Source organism: Prionailurus bengalensis, chromosome B3 (genome assembly GCF_016509475.1).
Source record: "Prionailurus bengalensis isolate Pbe53 chromosome B3, Fcat_Pben_1.1_paternal_pri, whole genome shotgun sequence".
Lineage (NCBI taxonomy): Eukaryota > Metazoa > Chordata > Mammalia > Carnivora > Felidae > Prionailurus > Prionailurus bengalensis.
Window position 1 is genome coordinate 68,078,495 of NC_057355.1, and position 25,297 is coordinate 68,103,791.

The following is a 25,297-nucleotide window of genomic DNA, read 5'->3' on the forward strand; positions in this document are numbered from 1 at the left end:
CACAGAGAAGAAATGATGATTACCAGAGGGGTGTGGGGGGAATGAGTGAACTAGGTAAAGGGGATTAAGGGTACACTTAACTTGATGAGCACTGAGTAATGTATAGAATTGATGAATCACTATACTGCATACCTGAAACTAACATAACACTGTATGTTAACTATACTGGAATTAAAAAAGCAAAGGCTTTGAAGAAAAGTTAGGACATTTGAGTTTTCTTCCACAAAAAAATGGGTAACTCGAGATATTTTTAAATAGAGGATTGACACAATTTAATTGGGGTGTAGTAAGACCACTCTAGTTTCTGAGTAAAACATGGAGGGAAGAGAAAAAAATTTGGATTTGGCAAATTCCAAATGAGGCTTTGTTGGAAAAATCCAGGACACAGAGAGAGAAAATGATGATCATATTTTAATGTGAAACATGTGAATGAATTTAAAGGATATTCAGAGGACATAATCAATAATAAATGAATTTTGGTTCATGTTGATTGTGAAGTTTCAGTGGGATAGCCAGGAGGAGTTACCAAATACAGAGTAGGCTATGTGGGACAGAGAAAGAATTGGGAGTAGAGCTTCAGATGTGAGAATCTCGGGCATACAGATGGTTTTCAAATTTATGAGCTTACTGTGTGCTAAACAAACCTAATAAAGTTCTGTTCTTTAAAAAAATATACATATATATAATAAATATTTATATAAAATAACACATATTTCAAATATAAAATATAATTTAAATATACAAAATATATATCACATATTAAATGCATAAAATGTATTTAAATATATTAAAATATATACACATTATATAACTATATAAATATTTACATATAGATACATAATAAATATAAAGTATATACATAAATTCCTATATATATGTATATATTATATATACATGAGTTTGTTATAGGGCTTTGGCCTCACACAACTATAGAAGCTGATAAAACAGTGTATGTGCCCCACACCCCCCCAGGCTCTGGCACTTAAAAGGGACAATGAATATGAAGGAGGAGGAGATGCGAGAATCAACTGGAACCTGGAGGGTAAGCTTCTACACAGCTACAAGGATGGACTGGAATCGGAAAGACTGTCAGTCTCTCATCACTTCCAATCCTCCAACTTGGATGAGGGCATGTGTCCCACAGGAGAAGCTGATGCCCTTAGTCATGGGACTGAATATGCTCTTGGCCCAGGACTTCGAGAAGCTGAAGGATAAAATTTGGCAGGAGCTGAAGGAGCTGTGGGCCAGATGTTGCCCCAGGCCAGGAGGGTGAGTCAGCAGATTACAACAATGTAAATCTACTACAAGAGTGCCTGTGCTCTGCTCCCATCTTCCAAGTGTAAAAACAATAGGCTACTGCTTCTTTCTACCTTCCAAATAGTGTACAGAATTGTACTTGTGGCTGCCTGGGTGGTTCAGCCGGTTAAGCATCAGACTTGGTTTCAGCTCAGGTCGTGATCTCACAACTCATTGGTTCAAGCCCTGCCATCGGGCTCTGGTCTGACAATGTGCAGACTACTTTGATTCTGTCTCTCTCCTCTCTCTCTGCCACTCCCCCACTAATGCTCTCTGTCTCAAAAATAAACATTAAAAAAAAAAAAAAACTCAGGCAACAACAGATGTTGGCAAGGATGCAGAGAAAGAGGATCTCTTTTGTACTGCTGGTGGGAATGCAAACTGGTGCAGCCGCTCTGGAAAACAGTACGGAAGTTCCTCAAAAAATTAAAAATAGAACTACCCTACAACCCAGCAATTGCACTATGAGGTATTTATCCAAAAGATACAAGTATGCTGTTTCGAAGGGGCACAAGCACCCCAATGTTTATAGTAGTGCTATCAACAACAGACAAAGTGTGGAAAAAGCCCAAATGTCCATCGATGGATGAATGGGTAAAGAAGATGTGGTACACACACACACACACACACACACACACACACACACACAACGGAGCATTACCCGGCAATCAAAAAGAATGAAATCTTGCCATTTGCAACTACATGGATAGAACTAGAGGGTATTATGCTAAGCAAAAATAGTCAGAGAAAGACAAATATCATATGACTTCATTCCCATGAGAACTTTAAGATACAAAACAGATGAATGTAAGGGAAGGGAAGCAAAACTAATATAAAAACAGGGAGGCGAACAAAACAAAAGATTCTTAAATAAGAAGAACAAACAGAGGGTTACTGGAGAGGTTGTGGGAGGGGGGATGGGCTAAATGGGTAAGGGGCATTAAGGAATCTACTCCTGAAATCATTGTTGCACTATATGCTAACTAACTTGAATGTAAATTAAAAACAAAAAGCAAACAAAAAAATCTTTTTGTGAGGCTTGACAACTCTGAGCCATGCAGGGAAGGGAATTCTGGGAAACTTAATTCCAGCTTAGCTAAATTGACACAATGCAATCTCTCCATACTCCTTCAATTAACTCAACTTGCTGTAGGTATCATTTAAAAATTCAAATCAGACCTTCTTAAACCCTTCCAAGTGCTTTCCCTTGCATCTGGAATAAAACCCAAACCCTTTTCCATGGTCTACAAGGCTACACAAGATCTGACTCCTCTGTTCTCTGAGCTCATTTAATTTTGTAACACTTCCTCCTTGAATGTCATTTCAGAGCCCCTGGCCTCCTACCAGTTCCTGAATCACAGCGAGATCATGCCTGTCTGAGGACCTTGCACCAGCTGGATCAATTGCTTGCAACACCCTTCCCACTGATGGATCTTCATATCACTAGCTCTTTCTTATTATTCACGTTTCAGCTCGATGTCATCTCTTTGATGCAATTTTGGAGTGGTGGTGGGGCTCTAGAGCCAATGGCCAAGAAAGAATTCTTGAGACATCTTTGGAGCAAAAAGGTGATTTTATTAAAGCATGGGGACAGGACCATGGGCAGAAAGAGCTGCACTGGGGTTGTGAGGAGTGACTGATTATATACTATGGAGTTGGGGCAAGTAAAGGCGAAGGAGAAGTTTCTGAAAGGACTTTCATATGTTAAAGAAGATACTGGAAGTCAAGTTAAGGTTATTTTTTTCTCCAGTAAGGCATTAACATTAAGATTATAGGGAGCTCCTAGAGAAGTGTTATACTCTGCCTATCTCAAATATTTGTCAATGAGCTGCAGGTTATAAGGAAATTTAATTTTATCTATCATTTTCTTCTTGCCTTTGTTCCTCACATCTCTGTGGAGGGGAGGGTGATATTAGGGCTCCTGCAAACTGAGTATATAGGTTTCTGGAGATTAGGCTATAGATAAATTGCCTTTTTCTTGTAATTTACTAAGACATCTGTAAACTGATGGAGACTCATGTCCCGCATGACTGTGATAATTTATTTGTGTTATTTGTTTTTCCCTTTCCTTTGTTCTTGGGCAGCCAGGAGTGCCTGAGGAATATCACACATATCCCACCTGGGGAGGGGAAGTTGTGGGGTGTTAGCTTCTGCCTTGGTCTCAGCTTGCCTTTGGCTCCCTCATCATCCTCAGAGACCTTCCCTGACTACTTAATCTAAAGAAGTCCTCATGATGTAGTTTTGGGGTGATGGGGGAGTCCGGAGCCAATGGCCAAGAAAGAATTCTTGAAGATGTCTTTGGTGCAAAAAGGTGATTTTATTACAGCATTGGGACAGGAAGAGCTGCACTGGGGTTGTGACAGGTAATTCACTATATACCCTCAGGTTGGAAGGGGATCAGGGATAGAGTAAGTCTCTAAGGTATTTTGGAAGCAAGGTTTTCAGGACATTGAGGGGCTAGCTGTTGGTAGGGAAATACCCTTTAATACTGTTTAATAAAACCTCAGTCATGAGACCCTTCAGATATATACGGGGGGGGGGCATAAGCATGGAGTATGACTGTCAGCATATATCTTGGGGCAGTTGAGATAAAGGGAGTAGACTTACAGGATCCTCAAGGTTGGGATAATGTTAAGCTAAGGTTCTCTGTTGCCCTTAGCAAAGTGTCATCATCGAGGCAGCTGAGCTCCTAGAGGGAGGTCACTCTGCCATTCTCAAGGACTTGTCAATGGGCTGTAGGCTGTAAGGGAATTTAACTTTCCATTTGCCTTAGTTTCCCACATCATCATGGCAAGCACTTAAACCCCTTTCCTTTGTTCTTGGGTAGCCAGGGGTGTCCGAGGAATATCATACATATTCCACCCGGGGTGGGGGTGGGGTGCCAGCCTGTATTTTGCCCTCAGCTTGCCCCACACTCCCTCATCACTCAGACACCTCAATTTTCTCTTTGTCCCAATAATCCTTTTATCCATTAGAAATTATCTTGTTTATTTATCGTTTCTTTATTTCCTATCTTTCCCATCACCATCACTATCAGAATGTAGGCTGTGCGTAAGAGCAAGGAGTTTGCCTGTCTTGTTTCTCTGCCTGGCACATAAGTGTGCTCAATAAATGTCAAGGGAATAAATAAAAATATTTGGACTTACATCAGTTTTCAGGGCTCCAGGCCCCATGAACTCCACGATCACCCCAAAAGCCTCATCATTCATATGGCCGTAACAAAGGGCCACAAAATGCATGGTTTACAACAGAAATCTATTCTCACGTTCTGCAGGCTAGAAGACTGAAATCAAGGTTTTGGCAGGTCCAAGGTCCCTCTGGGGATCTGGGGGTGAATGCTTCTTTGCCCCTCCTAGCTTGTAGTAGCCTGGAGGCTCCTTGGCCTCTGACTGTGTCACTCCAACTTCTTGTCTCCATGATAAGGGAGCATAAGGCAAGCTGACAGGCCTTAAACCACCCCCCCCAACACCCCACCCCCACCCCCAGGTGGGATATGTGTGATATTCCTCTGGTTCTTCTGGCTACCCCAGATCAAAGGAAAGGGGAAAAACTAAAGGACCTGAGTCTCCATCAGTTTACAAAAATCTTAGCAAATTACAAGAAAAAGGCAGTCTTATCAAGCTCGGTTTCCTAGAGCCCCAACATCACCCCTCCATAGTGATGTGGGAAACACAGGCAGAAGGAAATGGCAGATAGAACTAAATTTCCTTATAACCTGCAGCCCATTGACAAATACTTGAGGCTGGCAGAGTAAAACTTTCTCCAGGAACTCCCTACTGTCTCAATGCTAATGCTTTGCTAGGTGGAAAACCACCTTAGCTTGACAATAGCTAGTCCTCCACTATCCTGGGAGTCTTCTTTAACATATGAAAATCTCACTAGAAACTTCCCCTGGACTTTACCTCCCCCAACTCCCAAATATATAACCAGTCTCTCCACAGGATTCCAGGGCAGTTCTTTGTCCCCATGGGTCCTGTCCCCATGCCTTAATAAAGTCATCTTTTTGCACCAAAGACGTCTTCAAGAATTCTTTCTTGGCCGTCAGCTCTGGACCCCACGAACCCCACCCACTATTACCCCAAAACCTCATTATTCACATGGCCTTCTCCTCTGCGTGTCTGTGTGTGTCTCTGTGTCCTTTTCTTTTTTCTTTTTTAAAATGTTTTATTTATTTTTGAGAAAGCGCAAGTGGGAGATGGGCAGAGAGGGACAGAGGATCTGAAGCGGGCTCTATGCTGACAGTGCCAGGGAGATGGATGTGGGGCTTGAACTCATGAACCGTGAGATCCTGACCTGAGCTGAAGTTGGACACTCAACTGACTGAGCCACCCAGGTGCCCCTCCTCTTTTTATAAGGCAAATCATCATTGGATTTAGGGCTTACCTCAAACCAAGGATCACTTACTATCAAAATCCTTAATTCTATCTGCAAAGACCCTATTTCCAAATAAAGTCACATTTTCAGGTTCTTGGGCTTAGGACTTGAACACATCTTTTTGAGGGGACACAATGCAACTCAGTACAGGGCTGATGAAAGATTCCTTCTATGACTGCTACTTCTACTGAGTCAGGGTCTCTCATAGATCTGAACTGGGGACCGCCTCTTAGGACCCTCAGTGAGTGTCACGTACCACAAGAAATAAAGACATTTGGGGGTAATGCAGGAAAAAAAAGGGTTTTCATATTCCCTGAAATAGAGGAATGACAGCTGGAATGTAGACAATGATTAATTAAAAGTTTGTAGAATCCAGGAGAGTCTGGGTGGCTCATTTGGTTAAGTGTCCCTACTTCAGCTCAGGTCTTCATCTCGCAGTTGGGTGAGTTAGAGCCCCATGTGGGGCTCTGTGCTGACAGCTCAGAGCCTGGAGCCTGCTTCGGATTCTGTGTCTCCCTCTCTCTCTGCCTCTTCCCTGCTCACACTCTGTCTCTCTCTCTGTCTCAAAAATAAACATTAAAAAATAAATAAAAACAAAAAAGCCTCAGCTCAAAGACAGTCTCCACCTGAATGAAGCCCCAGATAGCTTTAGACATTCCTCCTCCTCCCTCCTGCCCTCTACATATCTTCTCTTATCACATTGTACTTCCTTGTACGTTGTTCTAAGCTGAAAACTACATTGACGTCAAGGACTTCATATACTAAGAAATGAATCTTTCGCACTGTGTACAGGATATGTCATTGGGTGATTGATTCATTCATATGCCAATGAATGATTAATTTTATCCCCATTTTACAGATGAGGGAACTGAGATTCAGAAAGGTAAAATAACTTTTTTAAAAAATGTTTTTTATTTATTTTTCAGAGTGAGAGTGCGAGCATAAGGGCGGGGGGGGGGGGGACAGAGGATCTGAAGTGGGCTCTGTGCTGACAGCAGTGAGCCTAATGTGGGGCTCGAACTCAAGGACCCTGAGATCATGACCTGAGCCAAAGTCAGATGCTCAACCAACTGAGCCACCCTGGTGCCCCAAGGTTAAGTAACTTTTGAGGACATATACTAGTAAGTTGCAGAGGTAAGATACTAACTCAAAGGTATGTCTTGCCATTTTTCCTTGTCACTACTACCATCCCTCCCTACAATGTTCTATCCTGCCCTTACAGTTTCTGTTTATCCATATTGTACCCATTGCTGAGTCCCCATTCAAATCTTACCTAATCAGTGAAATCTTTCTGATGACCTATTTGTGATAGCTTCTCCTTTTCCCCCAGAAGGCTCCTGAGATGGCTTTCAGAGTGAATGGGGGAAAGTTATGATGTAGGGTATGTGGCCTTGGAGAATTGCTTATTCATGTCTCATCTGTGTTCCACACTCCAAATTCAGGCTCTTGGTGCAAAGGCCTATGTATTTTGCAGGCAATGCATCCTCCATTGGTTCCAAATCTCACGTAATATTCTCTCACAGTCTGCATATCTTTCCTGAGGATTTATGTGGCTGGTGATGGATGCAATTGTTTGCATGGTTTAGTCAGCTGAACTTCCAGGAGAAGCTGCAGAATGGAGCAAGTCCCCAAGGGTTATCTGAACACATACAGTCCCCATACTGGGGTTAGTACTTAGGACACCTAAAGGTTTTCCCCTCCTCTCTCTGTCTCTGCTTCTGTTGAAAGTAAGGGCTTCAACCATTTCCAAATGTGACTCCTCCAAGGTTGCTATATAAAAAGCAAAAGCTTATTTTCTATTAGCCATTTCCTCATGTTACCACATGGAAAATAGACACTTTTCACTGGCCCAACTTTTTCCTTTTTAAATAGAGGAACGTATATCGACATTAGAAATAACCATTTTTGTTGTCAGTGGTCCTTGAAAAGTAATGCAGGAAGTTACAAACAGTTGAAAGAAAATGTGCTTGTTACCTGTCCTCATGACCTCAACTCTGAAGCTGAGACAGTTACAGTCTGAACCTGCAAAAATCCACAATAATTTTCCAATGTCTTTTGTACTTAAAATTTCGGGTAGATCTTATTCACATCTTAAACATCTTATTCAATAATAATGTGCCACCCAAGTCTGTAACTTAACTACAACATTTAACCCTTACTTGTGTCCACATACAATACAGAGATGATCTATAATTTGGGAAGAAGTAGTGAATTAAAAGTGCAGGTCTAGTACTAGCCTACCTGTGTTCAAATTCCATCTCTACCATCAATCAGCTGTGTGACATGGTGTGTTTCTTATCGCCTCAGCCTCATTTTGCTCATTTTTAAAATGAGATCCTATCACTTTATAAAGTTGTGTTTAATATAAAAAGTAATACATGATAAAGCTATTTAAGGGCTTACTACGCTCTAGGCACTATGTTGAGCACTTTACATCCATCTCCTCGAATTGTCAGAGCCATCTCAACAAACGCCCTCCTCCACTTGTCTATTCTCTTCCGCCCGCGAGTGCACTGCGGCGTGGGCGGCGCTGGGGGTAGGGACCCACCTCTGGAGCCCCCACCCACCACCACCCAGCCCCCTGGCAGACCACGCCTAAGGAAGGGCGGCCCTGGGGTGGGGGGAGCCGGTTTCCAGCCGGACCGCGTCCCTGGGCGCTCCCGAGCGCCGCGCCTGCGCGCTCAGCCCGTCGCCGCGCCAGCCCTGCGGACGTGCGCCCGTAGCCTTCGCGGCGTCTGGGCCCTGAGATGCGCGTCTACCCGGTCCGTGCCAGCTCCAGGTGCGTGAGGAGGACTTGATAAGTCCGTGTATGAGGTGGAGCGATCCTCGGGAAGGGTCGGGCCTGCCTCGATCCCTCCAAGGTGTCCGGGGACCCATAGCGGGGGCCCCAAGACCTCAGCCCCCTTTCCTTTTCCACTTCCCCGCCTCCCGACTGCGTCTCGTGGGGGAAGGCAGTCTGTCTCCTAGAGGAAGGCGCAGAAAGGATGCTTCTCCCCTGCTGTGGGTCGAGTCGCCTGTGGCATTTTTCCCCTGGCTGCGGCCAAAGCAGTTTTCACCCTTCCTTTCCTAGTGTGGGATTTTGCAGTCTCTGGATTCGGCTGGACCCCCTAGGTGCTTATTGGTTGTGGAAGATTAGGGCGACGGCCAGATGTCAGGGCCCTCTGTCCATTTCAGCCCCTCTGGGACGAGAGGTGAGGGTTCAAGGCCACGAGAGTGGGCCAGGGGAAGTGGGGCAGAAGCGGCCACAAAGGAGGAAAGGTTGTGATCAATGTCGCCAGAGATTATTCCCCAGCTGGAAGTGATCCAAGTTTCTCTCCGGTCTTTTTTTGTTCACTTGCTTTTTGTGAGATCCTTATTTCGCTTTGATGGTGTTAGGTAAGGGTAAAAAACCAACAGGCTTTCAGCCGGGAAGCGTCTTGGAATTTTATAAATCGGTTTTTACAGTCTTCCAATAGAGTGTTGTCTTGCAGTTGTCAGAATAATCTTCAGGTTGAACCTCTGAGGTTTACTTTTTTTTAATTTCCAATTTAACATAGGAAAAAGAACATGGTGTTGGCTTGGTTTTGTTTGTTTGTTTGTTTCTTCTTTGGGATTACCAACAACAAAAATATCAATTGAGAGCACAGAGAATCAGTTGAAGTGGGATTTGGAGCTTTATCAAATTAATATGCACCCTGTGTAAGTACATAGGGTACTGCACTTGGAGCATTGGGGATCCCGAAGCTATGGCTTATAAATAGCAGATGAGATCACTGGTTGCCACCAATGGTTCCAACAGTACAGGGCTCCCAGTAAGTGCTTTCCCACATGGTGTGAAGGCAAGTGATAACAGAATACAGTTTTAGTGCTAGTGGTAGGTGATCAGCCATAGACACTTTCTGGCATAGGAACCCTGTTAGAATCGGAGGTGGTTGTTGTATGTGATGCAAGTGTGGGATTTTTTCAAGAGTATTCCATGGAAACTATTAAAGAGGAAAACTATACAGTAGGAATTGAGGAGGTCGGCTGTAGGCCAGAATCCTTTGTGTGATCTTTCAGGCCCGACTGTAGACAATTGCATGGTTTTGGCTGGCTGGCCTTCCGGAGGAAACTGCCCTCTTCACACCAGACTTGTGCATGGCCAGTTTCTGGGGGGAGTTGCAGTCAAGGACTCATTCCTTCCCTCCTGCTACCCAGGCTTATACTAGATTGCATTGTTGGCTCAGGTACCTCCATTCTGAAGATCTTGGCTGAAGTATTTCCCAGGGGCCTCCGTGCCCACCAAGACCTCTTTGGGTAGGTAGGGGGAGGGACTTGCTTGAGGTACTTTTCTCCATTTTGACTCAGGACCTTTCCACTCCTTCGTCTTCCCTTCCTTCGTCTTCTCCTGGCCCACAGATCCATGAGGAGGCAGAAGCCTTTTTGTTCTGGCCTCCTCTGCAGAGAGATGATTGTGTGCACTGCATCCATCTGATCCTCACCTAGTGTAGTTCTGTTTAATGCACCCTGGGGAACCAGTACTTGTTTTGCCTTTTGCTTGCACTGTGGCAGTAAGTGAATAAAGGCTTGATTATTACTTTCATTTTGGTTCATTGTCCTAATTGACCACCTTGACACCTGATAGCTCGACAGGAATGAAATAAATTGCCAAGTTCTTGGCAATTTACTGGATTCATGACTTAATTTTAATACCCCAAACTGTTGCTGTGTTAGCATGTTTAGGGATTTGGAGGTTGTTCACCAGTAACTCCGTGTAGTGAAAGTGCATATTAATAGCACCAACAGCTGATTGTCGCTAACATGGATATCTGCGTTATATAGTACATTTTGTAAATTAATATAGTGGCTTGTAGTCAGAGTCTTTTATTTTGCATAGACTAGTGTGGCATATTCCATTTGGCCTCTAATTAAATGTTTTGATAAATTTGGGGGGTTATATGGGCCAAGTGAAGAAAATCAGATACTGTTGCTTTCCTTAGTAATCCTGTCTCATCCTGTGGGCCCCAATCTTACCTAATAGATTATTTGGTTACTTTGAATAAAGTAATTGATTTGTTGTGGGTTCCTCTGTCTAGTGTTGTCTGAAGAGATAATACCAGGAACAGCTTTCACAAACTTTCTTAATCTTTATACAGAAGTTTCACAAAACCGTATTTATCTTTATTTGTAATACAATCTGATATATTCTACTTTTTATTAAACAAAATTGCTGATCATAACCCACTATATTGATTTCATAATCCATTAGCGGGTAGTGATGTACACTTTGAAAAACAGAGATAAAGCAACTGGTAGAAGATACTTGCTCAGTAAATGAATTTTTCCATGTTTCTAATTCACATTGCTGAAGAGAACCACAGTGGGTGTGTTTGTGCCTTTGTGTTTAAGGTGTCTTCTAGGAGAAGGCAGTTAATAGCAAATAGCATATATGTTGAATATTCGCCAGATCAGCTGACAGAAAGAAGAACGCGGAGTTTCTGATAGATTGATCAACTTTCTGATCTCAAGGAGAAAATACATTAGATGAGAAAGCTAGAGGAGTTTTTTTTTTGTTTTTGTTTTTGTTTTTTTTTTTTTTTTAATCTGATCCCCTTATTTAAGGTAGTAAAAGGATTAGAAGAAAATTGGTTTCTGATAAAAGGGAAGATAGGTTTTTGTGAAAATACCTGGTAAACTTTTGCATGTGTCCTATAGGGGGATATTGGAGAAAGCATTTTTATCTTCATATTAACTTCAAGACCAAAATGATCCTTTTATTATATTGTCTGAAAAGTGAACCACACTCAACTTTCAAATTACTTAGCCATTGATAAATATAGAAGTAGCCAATTTGCCTCATTGCTTTTGTACTTGTCTTTTGAGAGCTGAACAACAAAATGCAAAGAAGACATAACTACAAATTTAGTTAATGTATTTATTTCTTAGGTAGAAACCCTAAAAAATTATGCAGACAAGGATAAAGCTTTAAAATTTGATTAGTGTTGAGCTAAGTAATACCTTACATTTGTGTATTGCTTCACAGTTTTCCAGCACATTCAGATGCATTATCTCCATGATTCTCACAACTTGATATGGTAGGCAGGCCAGGAGGCATTTTCCCCATTTTAGAGATGAAGAATCTGTATTTCTTTCTTTCTGCCACTGAGATCATATGGTGACAAATCTAGGACTAGAACCCCAGTTATCTGGGCCATTTTCTCCCAGCTGTCCATGTTGTCTTTGTTGGTCCAAAGAAGTAATTAAAAGTAAATACTGTTATGGGCCCCTGGATGACTCAGTCAGTTGAGCAGCTGACTCCATTTAGGCTCAGGCGTTGATCCCAGGGTCATGGGATCAAGCCCTGCATCAGGCTCTGAGCTGAGCATGGAGCCTACTTGGGATTCTGTCTCTCTCTCCCTCTGCCCCTTTGCCCCGTTCACACTCTCTATATATAAAAATAAAAATAAAAAAATACTGTTAATGAGGTGGCTAAGAAATCCAACTTTGGTATCTGAAACATTGCCTTCTCAGATTGTGCCCATGGTATGCTATAATTAAATGCAAATACATCTTATTTTTAGTATTATATTTTAATTGTTACACTTCTTACCTGTCTAGATTAATTTTTTTTAATGACAAAACACTGACAAAGCTACTTACTAGAGAACTAGGAAAATTGGAATTAAAAGGTCTATTTAATGTTAAGAAATTCATTTCAGTCCCCTTTTAATGCATTATCTCAATTAGAAATCTAACTTTAAATTATATTGATTTTTAGATATTTATTTTTTAATTTATTTTTTTAATTTCCCTCTCTTAATGTTTATTTATTTTTGACAGAGAGAGAGCATGAGCGAGGTGGAGGAGGGGCAGAGAGAGGGAGATGGGATCCAAAGTGGGCTCTGTGCTGACAGCAGAAAGCCCATTGTGGGGCTTAAACTTAGGAACTGCAAGATTATGACCTGAGTCGAAGTCAGACGCTGAACCAACTGAACCACCCGGGTGCCCCTAATTTTATTTTTTTTAAGTAAACTCTATACCCAACTTGGGTGTTGAACTCACAACCCTGAGATCAAGAGTCCTATGCTCTATCTCCTGAGTCAGCTAGACACCCCTAGAGATTTCTTTAATTTAAAGACTCATCATTTCTATGTATGAAGTTAGTTTTATGATTCTAAAGTATTCATCTAAAATAGTTATTAACTTACTTATAAACATAGAAAAAGTCCAGGTTCCTCTCTACCCTTAATATCTTTAGCCAAAAGACAAATTATTTCTTTTCATATGAATAAATTTTAAATTAATACATTTTTATTTTTAATTTTTAGACATCTGTGGAGTTTAAGAACATGGAGTTCATCAGAGTATATCACTGAAGAATATGATGGCTGAAAACAATTTAAAAATGCTAAAGATTCAACAGTGTGTAGTAGCCAACAAACTACCTAGAAACAGGCCATATATTTGCAATATTTGCTTCAAGCACTTTGAAACGCCATCAAAATTAGCTAGGCATTATCTCATTCATACTGGTCAAAAGCCATTTGAATGTGATGTGTGTCATAAAACTTTTAGACAACTGGTTCATCTGGAGAGACATCAACTAACTCATAATCTGCCTTTTAAATGTAGCATTTGTCAACGCCACTTTAAAAATCTGAAGACGTTTGTGAAGCACCAACAACTTCACAATGAAACCTACCAGAATGACGTTAAACAGGTCAGAAGATTGCTGGAGGCCAAGCAAGAAAAGCCGGTATATGGGATGTATCATACTTTTACCACAGAGGAAAGATGGGCATTACACCCGTGTTCTAAATCTGATCCTGCATACAGCCCTACAAAGAAAAGAAAGAATATTCATGCATGTACCATCTGCGGCAAGATGTTTCCATCACAATCAAAACTTGATAGGCATGCACTTATTCATACTGGTCAGAGGCCTTTTAAGTGTGTCCTGTGCAGTAAGTCTTTCCGACAGTCAACTCATTTAAAAATTCATCAACTCACGCATTCAGAAGAAAGACCTTTTCAATGTTGTTTTTGTCAAAAAGGATTTAAGATTCAAAGCAAACTTCTGAAGCATAAACAAATCCATACCAGGAATAAGACCTTTCAGATTCTTTCATTAAAGGTGAAGAGTCCAGAATCATGCCCGCTGCCTAATAAATTAAATGCAAAGCAGGATAGTTTGGAAAATGGTGATTTAGGTGAATCTGAGGAGAATAATCCACTTGATGTCCACTCTATTTATATCGTCCCTTTTCAGTGTCCAGAGTGTGAAGAGTGTTTTGAATCAGAGCAGATTCTCAATGGACATAAGTGTTTTCCTGCCAGAGGTGGCAAAATGCCAAGCAGGCTCAAAAGAAGCTACAACTATAAAACCGTTGTTAAAAAAATCTTGGCTAAACTTAAACGTGCTGGGGGTAAGAAATTAGATAATCTTCGATCTGAGAAAAAAGTATTTAAAAACAATTTCTTGGAAAATTGTGATCTTATTTCCAGTGAGCAGAGCCCTGAACAAACCCAGAGAACATTTATGGGCCCTCTTGGCAAGCATGGAACATACAAGACAGTTGGCAATAAAAAGAAGAAAACATTGACTTTGCCATTTTCTTGGCAAAAACACTTCCAGAACCAAAATGTGGGTAAAAACTTGAAAGGTATCCTTACGACAGAAAACATGTTAACTATAGATAATTCAGCGAATAATAAAGACGTATCTATCTACGGTTCATCAGGTGAGGAATTCTTTAATAACTGTGAAGTGCTTCAGTGTGGTTTTTCAGTTCCAAGTGAAAACCTACATACTGGACATAAGATGTGTCCTTGTGACAAATGTGAGAAAGTGTTCCCTTCTATATCCAAACTACAAAGACACTATTTAATTCATACTGGACAGAGGCCTTTTGGCTGTAATGTTTGTGGGAAATCTTTTAGACAGTCAGCTCATTTAAAAAGACACAAATTAACTCATATTGATAAGATTCCTTATAGACGATCTCTTTGCCAAGTAGAATTTGAAAATTTGAACCAACTTCTCATTCATCCAGGTGATAATGTTAACTATAATGCTTCCCAACAATGTCAGACTCCCGGTTTCCAAAAATATGAGGCCTCAGAGTCAGATCAAATATCAGAAATAAAAGTTAAGGCAGAATCGGAGGATTTCATTCTTAGTCCCCCCTATAGGAACAGGCAGCCCTATCACTCCAGTGTACTTTTGCAGTCAGAGCAGAGCCATCACGGTCACTGTTGTGGTTATTCAGGGCGGGCGGAGAGGAATGATGGCCTTCTCTACCAATGCAGCGTTTGTTCCAAGAGTTTTAGATCTCCATCTAAACTGGAAAGACACTATCTAATTCACGCAGGGCAGAAGCCATTTGAATGCTCAGTCTGTGGCAAAACATTCAGACAGGCTCCTCATTGGAAGAGACATCAACTTACTCACTTTAAGGAGTGACTAACCACAAGAGAAAGTGGTTCTCAAAGTCAGTTATGTAACTGACAGAACCAGTAACACAATCGTAGTCTCTGATAATCTTGGTCTCAAAGTTTGTATCATTTAAAATGTATTTTTACCAAAAGGCCTTCACTAGGTTGGGTGATTTCATAGGCAGTTGCTTGTTCTGCATAGTAGGAAGCAAGATACAGTACATAGAAAATTAATAGGATGTTTTAGGAACAGCCAAATTAAATTTAGGGGGAAGAACATGGTTTGATGCCACACAGTAAGCATTTATTTTATTTTAATATATACTTTGGCTGTACTGAAAATATAAATCCAAGATGTGGTACAATAACTCAGTTCATTCATTTTTTTTTTTAAGGACTTATTCCTTAAGGCATGCCATCTCCTTAAGACTGAGAGGTAAAAATTGGTTTTTAGCTGCAGCAAATAGCCCCACTACATTTTACTTGTTTTATATTTCACACGAAAGCATAATTTTGTCCACCTATGGCTCAAATTCCATTGCAAAATTTTTTTCTCTTGTAAGTAAAAAATACAAAAGCAGTAAAAGTGAAGATGGATGAGAAAATCACAGTATTATTTTCATTGGTCTTTTGCAAGCTATTCTTAGGATTCTGGTAGCTTCACCTCCTTTTCCACAAGTGATTAGAATTGGTTTTTTGCCCAGCTTGCTGTTTTTCCCAAATTTAAAAGTAGGAGAGAAGTTAGTATGGCACTGTATACATTTACCATGTTTACTTATCAGGAATATTGTCCAAGTGCCATAATCTCTTTGATGTTCTGTATGCAGTGTTATCTTTTCAGAGGAATAAATGCAATTCATCTATTTACTTGGTGATTGACAGCAGTAGCTATAGACTTAAGACTCCCCTCTAGATCTGCATCTCCCTAAGACTTTGATTTACTTCAGTAAAACTTTGTTTTAATGCCTCATGCATTGGGTGGTCATATGACTTAAGTAAATCTGTTAAGTTTGATCAAATGGCAATGACTAGGTCTAGTTCTAGTTTATTTTCTTTTTAATTTTTTTAATGTTTATTTATTTTTGAGAGAGAGTGAGAGCATGAGTGGGGGAGGGGCAGAGAGAGAGATGGAGACACAGAATCTGAAGCAGGCTCCAGGTTCTGAGCTGTCAGCACAGAGCCCAACGCAGGACTCAAAACTATGAACCGTGAGATCATGACCTGAGCCAAAGTCAGAGGCTTAACCAGCTAAGCCACCCAGATGCCCCAGGTCTAGTTCTAGTTTTTAAGTCTATGTTTCTTGCAAGAGTCTAATGCTAAAGAACATTATTTTGATAATTCATAAATTGTTTTGATAAGTAAGGTAATTATTCCCATATAGGAATAAAGTGCTTGCAGAATTGAGGGTATCCTTTTTCTAAACAGCACTGTCATTATTTGGGAAATATTGAATCTTAAGCTATAAAAGACTTACACAATCACAAATTGCCCTTCATATTTGCCATTTTTTAGTAAAATCTTTAAGAATGAGATTTCTTAGTAATTAAAGAAAGTAACCATTAGCTTTCTAAAAGAACAGGTGGCTTTGTCCTATCACAAATATAGTGGCAAGCCCTCTATTGAGAATGGATAAATGAACATTCTTTGTAAGCTCTGTGTCATACTCTAAAAATTGTCTTTGTGTAGCAGGAAAGAGGAGGGGACATTGGTATCTTCTTTTCCAAATGCATTTTGAGAACCTTGGGTTTAATACACAGAGATAAAACAACAGTACAGAGAATGCTCAGTGATGTGTAAATGTGCAGGAGAGTCATGTTTTAAAGAATAATTTATCTTAGATTTCCTTCAGATATGTTCCTCCAGTGCAGGCAACATGATGGTTTACAGAATTTCCTGTACACAAAACTTTTCAAGAACACACCTATTGCATAAAAACAAGGAATAACTAGTTCCTGTTTTCCAAGAATATAGGTTCAAGGGGTTTTCGTCTGAAGTTATGTATTTTGGGATTTTCCAAAACTATTTATGTAATTTTATTTGAAGTAAATGTCTCATTTAGTCCTTTCCCAACCCAAACAGGGAGAGTTCTAATAGTGTTGTGCTTGTATGATTGTTAGACTTTCTTTACTTAAGTGATAACTACTATACTTTTTTTTGGCCCATGCCTTTTTAAGCTGTTTCATATTGAAAGTTGGAATATTGTACAAATTTTGTCAAAGATGTACTGTAGTGCTATTTGAAGTACCTGTAACAAAATACTTATTTACCTTTATCATTGCAAGCTTCTTGTGGAAACTTTATAGGAATGAAAGTAAACTGTATACATCCATAAGAAGATTAAACATTAGATGTTACATGATTTGCTGCATGCTAGAACTGTTGGTATTGTTGAATCAGTCACTTTGGTTTTCTGAAAAAATAAACTTTATAAATATCTTTAAGGAGATTTATTAAAATTTTTTGTTTCGGTGATTCCAGGCTATAACATGATTACTTCCTGAAGTAGTTTGATTGGCTGAGTTAGTGGAATTATTGTTTCTTGTTTTGTACTGCAGTAGGGCCAACAATTTTAGGACAAAATGTGTGTGTGTTGAAGGAAAGTAGATGGTGATTAAGAGTCTTGGAGAATTCAAATTTCAGAATATTTTAAAAATAAACTTTCAAATTATACAGTTTGGACTTTTTTTTTCTTTAAAAAGGGAAAATCACATAATACTGTCACAAGGTACCAATTGCCAAACACTTTCCTGGGCCCACTCCAATCCACCTTCTACACTGAATTTCCTAACATGGATATTTAATCATTTCCATTTTTACCTATTTTTTTTAAGTTTATTTATTTATTTTGAGAGAGAGGGGGAGAGAGAGAACCCCAAGCAGGCTCCACGCTAACAGCATGGGGCTTGAACCCCGGAACCATAAGATCGTGACCTGAGCCAAAAGGAGTGTGGGACGCTCATCTGACTGAGCCACCCAGGCGCCCCAACTTATTTTTTACTTTTCCTTTTTATTACATTTCTTTGATAGCTTCTTTTTTTTTTTTAATGTTTATTTATTTTAGAGAGATTGAGCAGAGGAGGGGCAGAGAGAGAAGGAGACACAGAATCTGAAGCAGTCTCCAGACTCAGCTGTCTACACAGAGTCTGATGCAGGGCTCAAACTAATGAACCGCGAGATCATGACCTGAGCTGAAGTCGGATGCTTAACTGACTGAGCCAGCCAGGAGCCCTGATACCTTCTTATTACCTACAAAAGGATATGTTAACTCCATTTCATGTCACATGATCTACCTGCTTAGCCATTTATCCTCTGCCCTTCCTTTCCAGATTTGTACTAAAGAAATACAGAATTAGTTCCTCCCATGTATATTCTTGTCTCCATCTGGTTTACCTATTATTTTAAATTAGATATAGACTTTCACACTCTATTCAAAGATTAAATTTAGTTGAGCCGGATTTTATTTGGTTTTCCATAATTATGGGGAAAACTAAAGTTTAAAACTGGCTTGCAGAAAACTTTTTTTGAAATGATGAACTGATTTATTATTATTTTTTATTTCTAAGTAATCTCTATCCCAACATGGGGCTTGAACTCACAACCCTGACATCAAGAGTCACATGTTCTGGCTGAGCCAGCCAGGCACCCTGAAAATATTTCAACTTACATGTTACAGAAGACAACCTATTAGAACTACAGTTTTAAGACATAGTAACAATTTCGAAGTCTAGGTAAGTTATGAGAATTTTTTGTTAGAAATAACATTTTCAAGGACTGTTTGTTTTAGTAATCTCTACACTGAACACAGAAGCTCAAACTCAAAGCTCTGAAATCAAGAATCCATGCTCCACCTACTGAGCCAGCCAAGCGCCCCAAGGTCTGTTTGATGGTACAGAATATCTGCTCTTTACAATCAGGGAAAGAACATTTAATTCCTATCTTGTCGAGCTTTCTGTTGCTGGTTAGAAGAGCTTAAGTTTCAGGGCTAACTGCTGGAGTTCTGTTAGCATTAGGAGGGGGAAAGAACTGAAAAGAAAAATGGCGCCATGGTATTATTAAACAAATGTGGAACACATAATATTTTGCATATACATTGGCAAGTTTCTACTCATGCTTTGAGTTTGAATTTAAATGTTACAACTTCCTTCGGAAGCTTTTCTGATTTGCCTTAAACACTCCATCCCCTATGCTCGCACTGCTTTTCGTTCATAACTCTCTTGTCACTGTTGATCAGTGGTTTTTAAACTTTAGTGTGCACTGGAATCATGTAGAGGGTTTGTTAAAAGCATAGATTACTAAACCGCACCCTCAGAGTTTCTGATGTCTGGTGTTGGGCCCAGGAATTTGCACTTATGCAGGTTAGCTGTTATTGCTATATTGAGACTACTACCCTTTGAGAATCACTGAACAAAACTACATGCTTCTGGAAAGCAAGGGAATGCATCTTTTTATGTTTTCTATTTTACATATACAATATAAAACAGTATGGATATGGATAATGGTCAAATTTGAAGTTGTGTTTGGAAAGAAGGGAGGATAGGCAATCAAAAATATCCACTGCACTTAGCATAAAAAGAGATAGCCCTTAAGACAAACAACATCAGTCTTATCTGTTCTCAGGTTACTGTTATATTTTTTTCCTTTATGCTGAAAATGCATTTTACACCTACTTCTTCCATTGCCTCTTCAGTCACTAACCTCTTAGCCCCTTTTTATCTGGGCGACAGGGATGGATTGCAAAAGTCATGAGGAAACTTTGAGGGGTGTTGAATATGCGTATTATCCTGATTTTGGTGATGGTTTCACGGACGTATGACTGAAAACGGATCAAATTTTACACTCTAAATCTGTGCATGCAGTTCATTGTATGTCAACTTATACCTCCATGAATCTGTTAAAAACAGTTAAAACTGAGCCCTGCATACCAGGCTGGTTTTTTTTTTTTTCACTACTGCTTTTGCCTTTTTTTTTTTTTTAGGGTGGAGAGAACCCCCTCGTCAAGTCTCCCCCCTTCCTCTGCAACTAACTCTACCACGAAAAACCCTCACACCACCACCTACCTGAGATTTCACTGAGATCCGGTCCAGACTGCTGGGTGTGTTCTCTCAGCTGTCCGCTAGGGGGAGCATGCGGAGGAGGCCGAAGCCCCTGCTTTCGCTAGCTCAGAACCAACGCCTACACGAACTTCCGGCCCTGTTCAGTTCCGCTTCCGGGGAAATGTACGGGCCGTTGTACGCATTTCTTGTGGGACTGTGAAGGCTGAGGACCTACCGGCTGGCTGGCCCTTGCTTCGCGGAATTAGGCAGCCGTGGCTGCCTGTTAGGGGAAGCGTATCGGGTTCACCGTTCCTCCTACGGACTTTTTCTTACCACTGGAGCGGAGTAAGAGTGCTGCCATGGCGGCCCCTGCTCAGCCCAAGAAAATCGTGGCTCCTACTGTGTCCCAGATCAACGCGGAGTTCGTAACCCAGGTGCGCTTGGGCGAGTCTGGTGTGTGTGAAGGGAGGAGATGTCGAGGCCCCAAGGCCTGGGGGGTGGGATTTTCCTTGGGACTGGGAGCACCCAGGAGGCATTCGTTCGTCGCTTCATTCACTCGTTTCTTCGCAGAAGAAACAGCACCCTAGCCTATTTGAGACTGGCAAAGTTTCGTAGCAGAGATGATGGCTAACATAGGGCGGAATAGGGTTTTTCTTAGCCGTAGAATAACCTAGGCTTTGAGTGGAGTGATGAGAGCCTGACAAGACACCTGTTCCAAGTAGATGCATCTGTGACGAGAGCAATCGTTTTATCCGAGAACGTGCATTTACAACCTGTTTACTGTGTTGCATTGTGAACCGCGGTTGGCTGTAATTAGGGAAACAGCCCTAGCTCAGCAGCATAACTAATCTTTACATTTACATGTAAAGATTACTTTACATCTATTAGCTCAGCAGCATAACTAATCTTTAGATTTTACATGTTTCTATTCTAAGTATCTTTTAAATCTGTCTGCTTCTCTGTAGACTAAGTCAGGTCGCCCTTGTTTTCTCTCTGGACTTAGGCATCCAAATCTTTTGTCTTTCCTCTTGCTCTCCTCCAGCCCATTCTTCGTATTGTTCATATTGCTGTGAGTGATTTTACGCAAATGCAAATCTGATCATATCACTTACCTTCTTAAAATCTTTAAAGAGTCCTAATTTTCCTTAGGGTAATGACTAGGATCCTTCAAAGTATTGGCCTGTGCTTACATCCATTTTTCTCTCTCTTTCTAACTCTGCTTCAGCCACACTGAACTGCCTGTATTTGAATTTGCCATGCTTTTACCTCCTGGTCTTTCAGCATTGTTCCTTCTGCTCAGAATCCTCATCTTCTCCCACCTTCCTTTATATGGTTAATTCATTGTCACCCATCTACGTTACTTTGGAGTAGCTTTCCTGACAACTTTAACTAGATTAGATCTCCCTTTTCCCATTTGCCTGCATTTTGTGGTTAAAGCCGTTTATTAGTTTCCTCATCTTAAGAAGTTTGCATTTTACAGAGATGAGTCAGACCAAGGTGCAGTATAGTTTCAAACAGTAATAAGTGCTGTCAGGAAAATGAAACGGTGTTGTGACAGTGATGGGGGTGGGGTGTGTGAAAGGCAGTCAGGAAAGTCCTAGCTGAGGTGACATTTGAGCTAAGACCTAACTGCAAAGTAGGAGCCAGTTTTGGGAAGAACAGGAAAACAGTCCAGGGAATAGCAAGTGCAAATGCCCTGTGGTGTGAATATCAAGAAGGCCAGGATAGCAAACATAAGAGACAGGAGAGAGGGGCACCTGGGTGGCTCAGTTAGTTAAGCGTCCCACTCTTGGTTTCTGCTCAGGTCATGGTCTCCCAGTTTAGTGGGTTCGAGCCCCACTTCAGGCTCTGTGCTGACAGTGCAGGGTCTGCTTGGGATTCTCTTTCTCCTCTCTCTTCCTCTCTCCGATTCATGCTGTCTCTGTCTCTCTCAAAATAAATAAACTTTAAAATTTTTTTTAAAAAGTAAGAGAATGGTATGAAATGAGAGTATGTAGGGATCAGATCATATACACTTGGAAGCTGAGATAAGTTGGATTTCATTCTCAATACAGTAGTTTGGGTATTTTTTAAATAATTTTTTTTAATGTTTATTTATTTTTGAGAGGAGAGAGGGGCTATGCTAAGTGGGAATTGGGAAGAGTTTGTATTTTGCGTGAGGCTGGAGAGTGTTGGGGAGGGCAGTATATTCCTGGAGGTGGTAGTGTCGGAGAGGTCACAGGTTACACCCTAAGGGAAAAGCTGTATCATATATTTGCAGTAAGCAGTTTGGATCAGAAGATAGGATTTACATAGTTGTTTGGAAGACCCTGAATCATAAAAACAGAGCAGATTCAGTTCTCTTAATGGTATGAGGTAAAGAAAAGATGGCTAGATGTCATAGGCAGTGGAATAAGGAAATGAGACTAGCATAGAATAACTGAGGGTGAAGTATTTTCTCTCAGGTTGGAGGGTGATTGATAGTTTAGTAAGGTATCACGTAAGTGGGCCGTTACTTTACTGGTTTGGAGAGACTTCGTCAAGACCAGTGTCCTCACTGCTTGAAAGGCCCTTTGAGTGTGTTTACTGTGGTAAGTGCTTAGCTATAGAAGCAAAGAAGACACGGGTCCCATCTCATAAGTGTTCCAGTTAAGTGGGCAGGAAAGCTAGATAAGCAATCAAATAATAATACAGAAACACAAGACTGTTCAGTAGAGTTCAGAAGTAATTATCACCATCAGGTAGGGTTGAGGAAAGCTTCAGAGAAGAGGTAACCATTTCAGATTTTATTTTATTTGTTCATTCATCCATGCACACATGCCTACATGCATACATCAGTCTATCAGCTATTATTTGAGTTACTCCAATACACTAGACCCTGTGCAGATTCACTTTTTTATGAATATATTGAGTCTTTGTGCTTGCTAGAGTTTTCATTTTTCAAGAGATTGTAGTTGAGTTTCTTTAAAAAAAATTTTTTTAACGTTTATTTATTTTTGGGACAGAGAGAGACAGAGCATGAATGGGGGAGGGGCAGAGAGAGAGGGAGACACAGAATCGGAAGCAGGCTCCGGGCTCTGAGCCATCAGCCCAGAGCCCGACGCGGGGCTCAAACTCACGGACCGCGAGATCGTGACCTGGCTGAAGCCGGACGCTTAACCGACTGAGCCACCCAGGCACCCCTGTAGTTGAGTTTCTTTAAAAAACATATATTAATAAAACCATTTTTTTCTTGAATATAATATGCAATCCAGCTAAATGTCTGGAAATATTGAATGTATGTGTTTAGAATTCACAATTTCCAAGTGAAACCAAATCTGCTAAAGTATACCAGCTCTTTTATTCTCTGTAATAATCCGCTTATAGATAACTTTTTAGGTTTTGTTACATGTGTCCACTAATCACTTAAAGGTTATTGTTTTATACATATAACTGAAGATTTTGAATCTGTTTTTCTAATACTGGCTCAACTCTTAACTAATTGTAATCTTGGGTAGCTCACTTAATCTGTAGGTTCTAGGGTGTTCTTTCTAGGAGGTTCCTGGGTTTTCTTATCTCTAGCTGAAGATATTTGACTGTGGTTATTAATTGGGTCCTACCGTTTCTTTAGCGGTGATTAGAAAAGTATATTTTGTTTTTTAAAATTACAATGACAGAGTGCAGTGCAGGCCCTTACTGGCATTTAGTGGGCTGGGGCCAAGGATGCTAACTGGCCTGCTTGCCCATATAGTCCTCTTAGAAAGTAGAATTACTCTGTCCCCAGTGCCTGTAGTATTTGTTAAAAAATAGCTTATTGATATATGATCTCATTCTTTGTGCTCGACAATGATACGAACCTGTGACTTATTGTTTATACTGTTTACTTTTGCAGTTAGCATGTAAATACTGGGCTCCGCATATCAAGAAAAAATCACCTTTTGATATAAAGGTAAGTATTTTTGGTTTACAACATTCTTTTTGAATAGGTACGTTCTTTGTATCTCTTTTTTTAAGGGCTAATTCAACAGAAGCATTCCATGATTTCTTTTTAAGTTCAAATTACACTTTTCTAATTATAAGACTAACAATTACTCATGCTAGAATATTTGGAAAATGTAGAAGTTACACATTAGAAAATAAAAATCACTACCCAGAGATCACCTCTACTGTCATTTTACTGTGTTAAGCTTTTCAAAAATTGTGTGTATAATTTAATTGTTTTCCTGTTTATAGATTCTTAGATTATTTTAAATTTATCATTATTATAATGACCATGTAATGAATATCTTTGTAAATATACAGGAATTTCTGTACAATTTTTGACAGTACATGTAGGAAAGAAGATATATTTTTTTTAATTTTTAGGTTGATGAACTGAGATAAAAATTTGTAAAAATGGTGGAAGCATTGGGAGTTGTTTAGGGTAGAGGATTAGATAACTAAAGACCAGTAATATTTTTTTTTTAATTTTTTTTTTTTAACATTTATTTATTTTTGAGACAGAGAGAGACAGAGCATGAATGGGGGAGGGGCAGAGAGAGAGGGAGACACAGAATCGGAAACAGGCTCCAGGCTCTGAGCCATCAGCCCAGAGCCCGACGCGGGGCTCGAACTCACGGTCCGTGAGATCATGACCTGAGCTGAAGTCGTACGCTCAACCGACTGAGCCACCCAGGCGCCCCAAGACCAGTAATATTTAAATAAGGGAATGGACTTATGGTTCAACTGGAACAATTTAGGATAAATGAAAACAAAAATTCCTAAATGTAGGATTCATTCTCATTGAAATGTTTTGTTTTCTTTTGTTTGTTTTGTTAATTTATTTTTGCTTATTTTTGAGAGAGAGCATATGCATGCTTGTGTGGAGCTGAGGAGGGTCAGAGAGAAAGAATCCCAATCAGGCTCTGTACTGTCAGCACTGAGCTGGATGCAGGGCTTGATCTCACCAACCATGAGATCATGACCTGAGCCAAAAATCAAGAGTCAGACACGTAACTGACTGAGCCACCCAGGAGCCCCTGAAATAGATTCTTAAAAGAGAGATCTTTAAATGAAACAGAGATAACATTGCATGCCATTTAACAAGTATTGACCCTTGATCAACATAAGTTTGAACTACATGGGTCTGTGTATACATGTATGTATATATACATACACACACAGTATGGTACTATAAATGTATCTTCTCTTCCTTATTTTTTTTTTTAATGTTTATTTATTTTTGAGAGAGAGAGAGAAACACA

General features: G+C 40.2%; 2 protein-coding genes and 1 long non-coding RNA gene across 4 annotated transcripts in view; all 3 read left to right on the top strand.

Moving 5' to 3' along the window:
- The window catches only part of LOC122468813, a 38,267-nt gene extending 31,633 nt beyond the window's left edge, over window positions 1-6,634 (top strand). Inside the window, exons 3-5 of the long non-coding RNA XR_006293324.1 lie at window positions 973-1,269; window positions 2,624-2,864; window positions 6,597-6,634. This is a non-coding gene — a long non-coding RNA (uncharacterized LOC122468813). The remainder of the gene's footprint in view (window positions 1-972; window positions 1,270-2,623; window positions 2,865-6,596) is intronic.
- A 50-nt stretch (window positions 6,635-6,684) lies between these two features.
- On the top strand, window positions 6,685-17,733 carry ZNF770 (zinc finger protein 770). Of its 2 annotated transcripts, none has more exons than XM_043555716.1 (2): window positions 6,685-6,804; window positions 12,957-17,733. In XM_043555716.1, exon 2 carries the CDS (start codon window positions 13,010-13,012, stop codon window positions 15,089-15,091), a length of 2,082 nt encoding a protein of 693 aa, XP_043411651.1. In that variant the 5' UTR covers window positions 6,685-6,804; window positions 12,957-13,009; the 3' UTR covers window positions 15,092-17,733. The 2 variants fall into 2 exon arrangements, with proteins under 2 accessions (XP_043411651.1, XP_043411650.1); XM_043555715.1 differs by lacking the exon at window positions 6,685-6,804 and adding an exon at window positions 8,332-8,449.
- The window catches only part of AQR (aquarius intron-binding spliceosomal factor), a 99,655-nt gene continuing 88,614 nt past the window's right edge, over window positions 14,257-25,297 (top strand). Inside the window, exons 1-3 of the mRNA XM_043555714.1 lie at window positions 14,257-14,369; window positions 20,039-20,530; window positions 23,947-24,003. Of these exons, the coding sequence (XP_043411649.1) occupies window positions 20,456-20,530; window positions 23,947-24,003 (132 nt within the window). The 5' untranslated portion in view covers window positions 14,257-14,369; window positions 20,039-20,455. The remainder of the gene's footprint in view (window positions 14,370-20,038; window positions 20,531-23,946; window positions 24,004-25,297) is intronic.

Coding starts and splice junctions, on each gene's coding strand:
- ZNF770 (XM_043555716.1), top strand. CDS start 13,010: ATGATGGCTGAAAACAATTTAAAAATGCTAAAGATTCAACAGTGTGTA.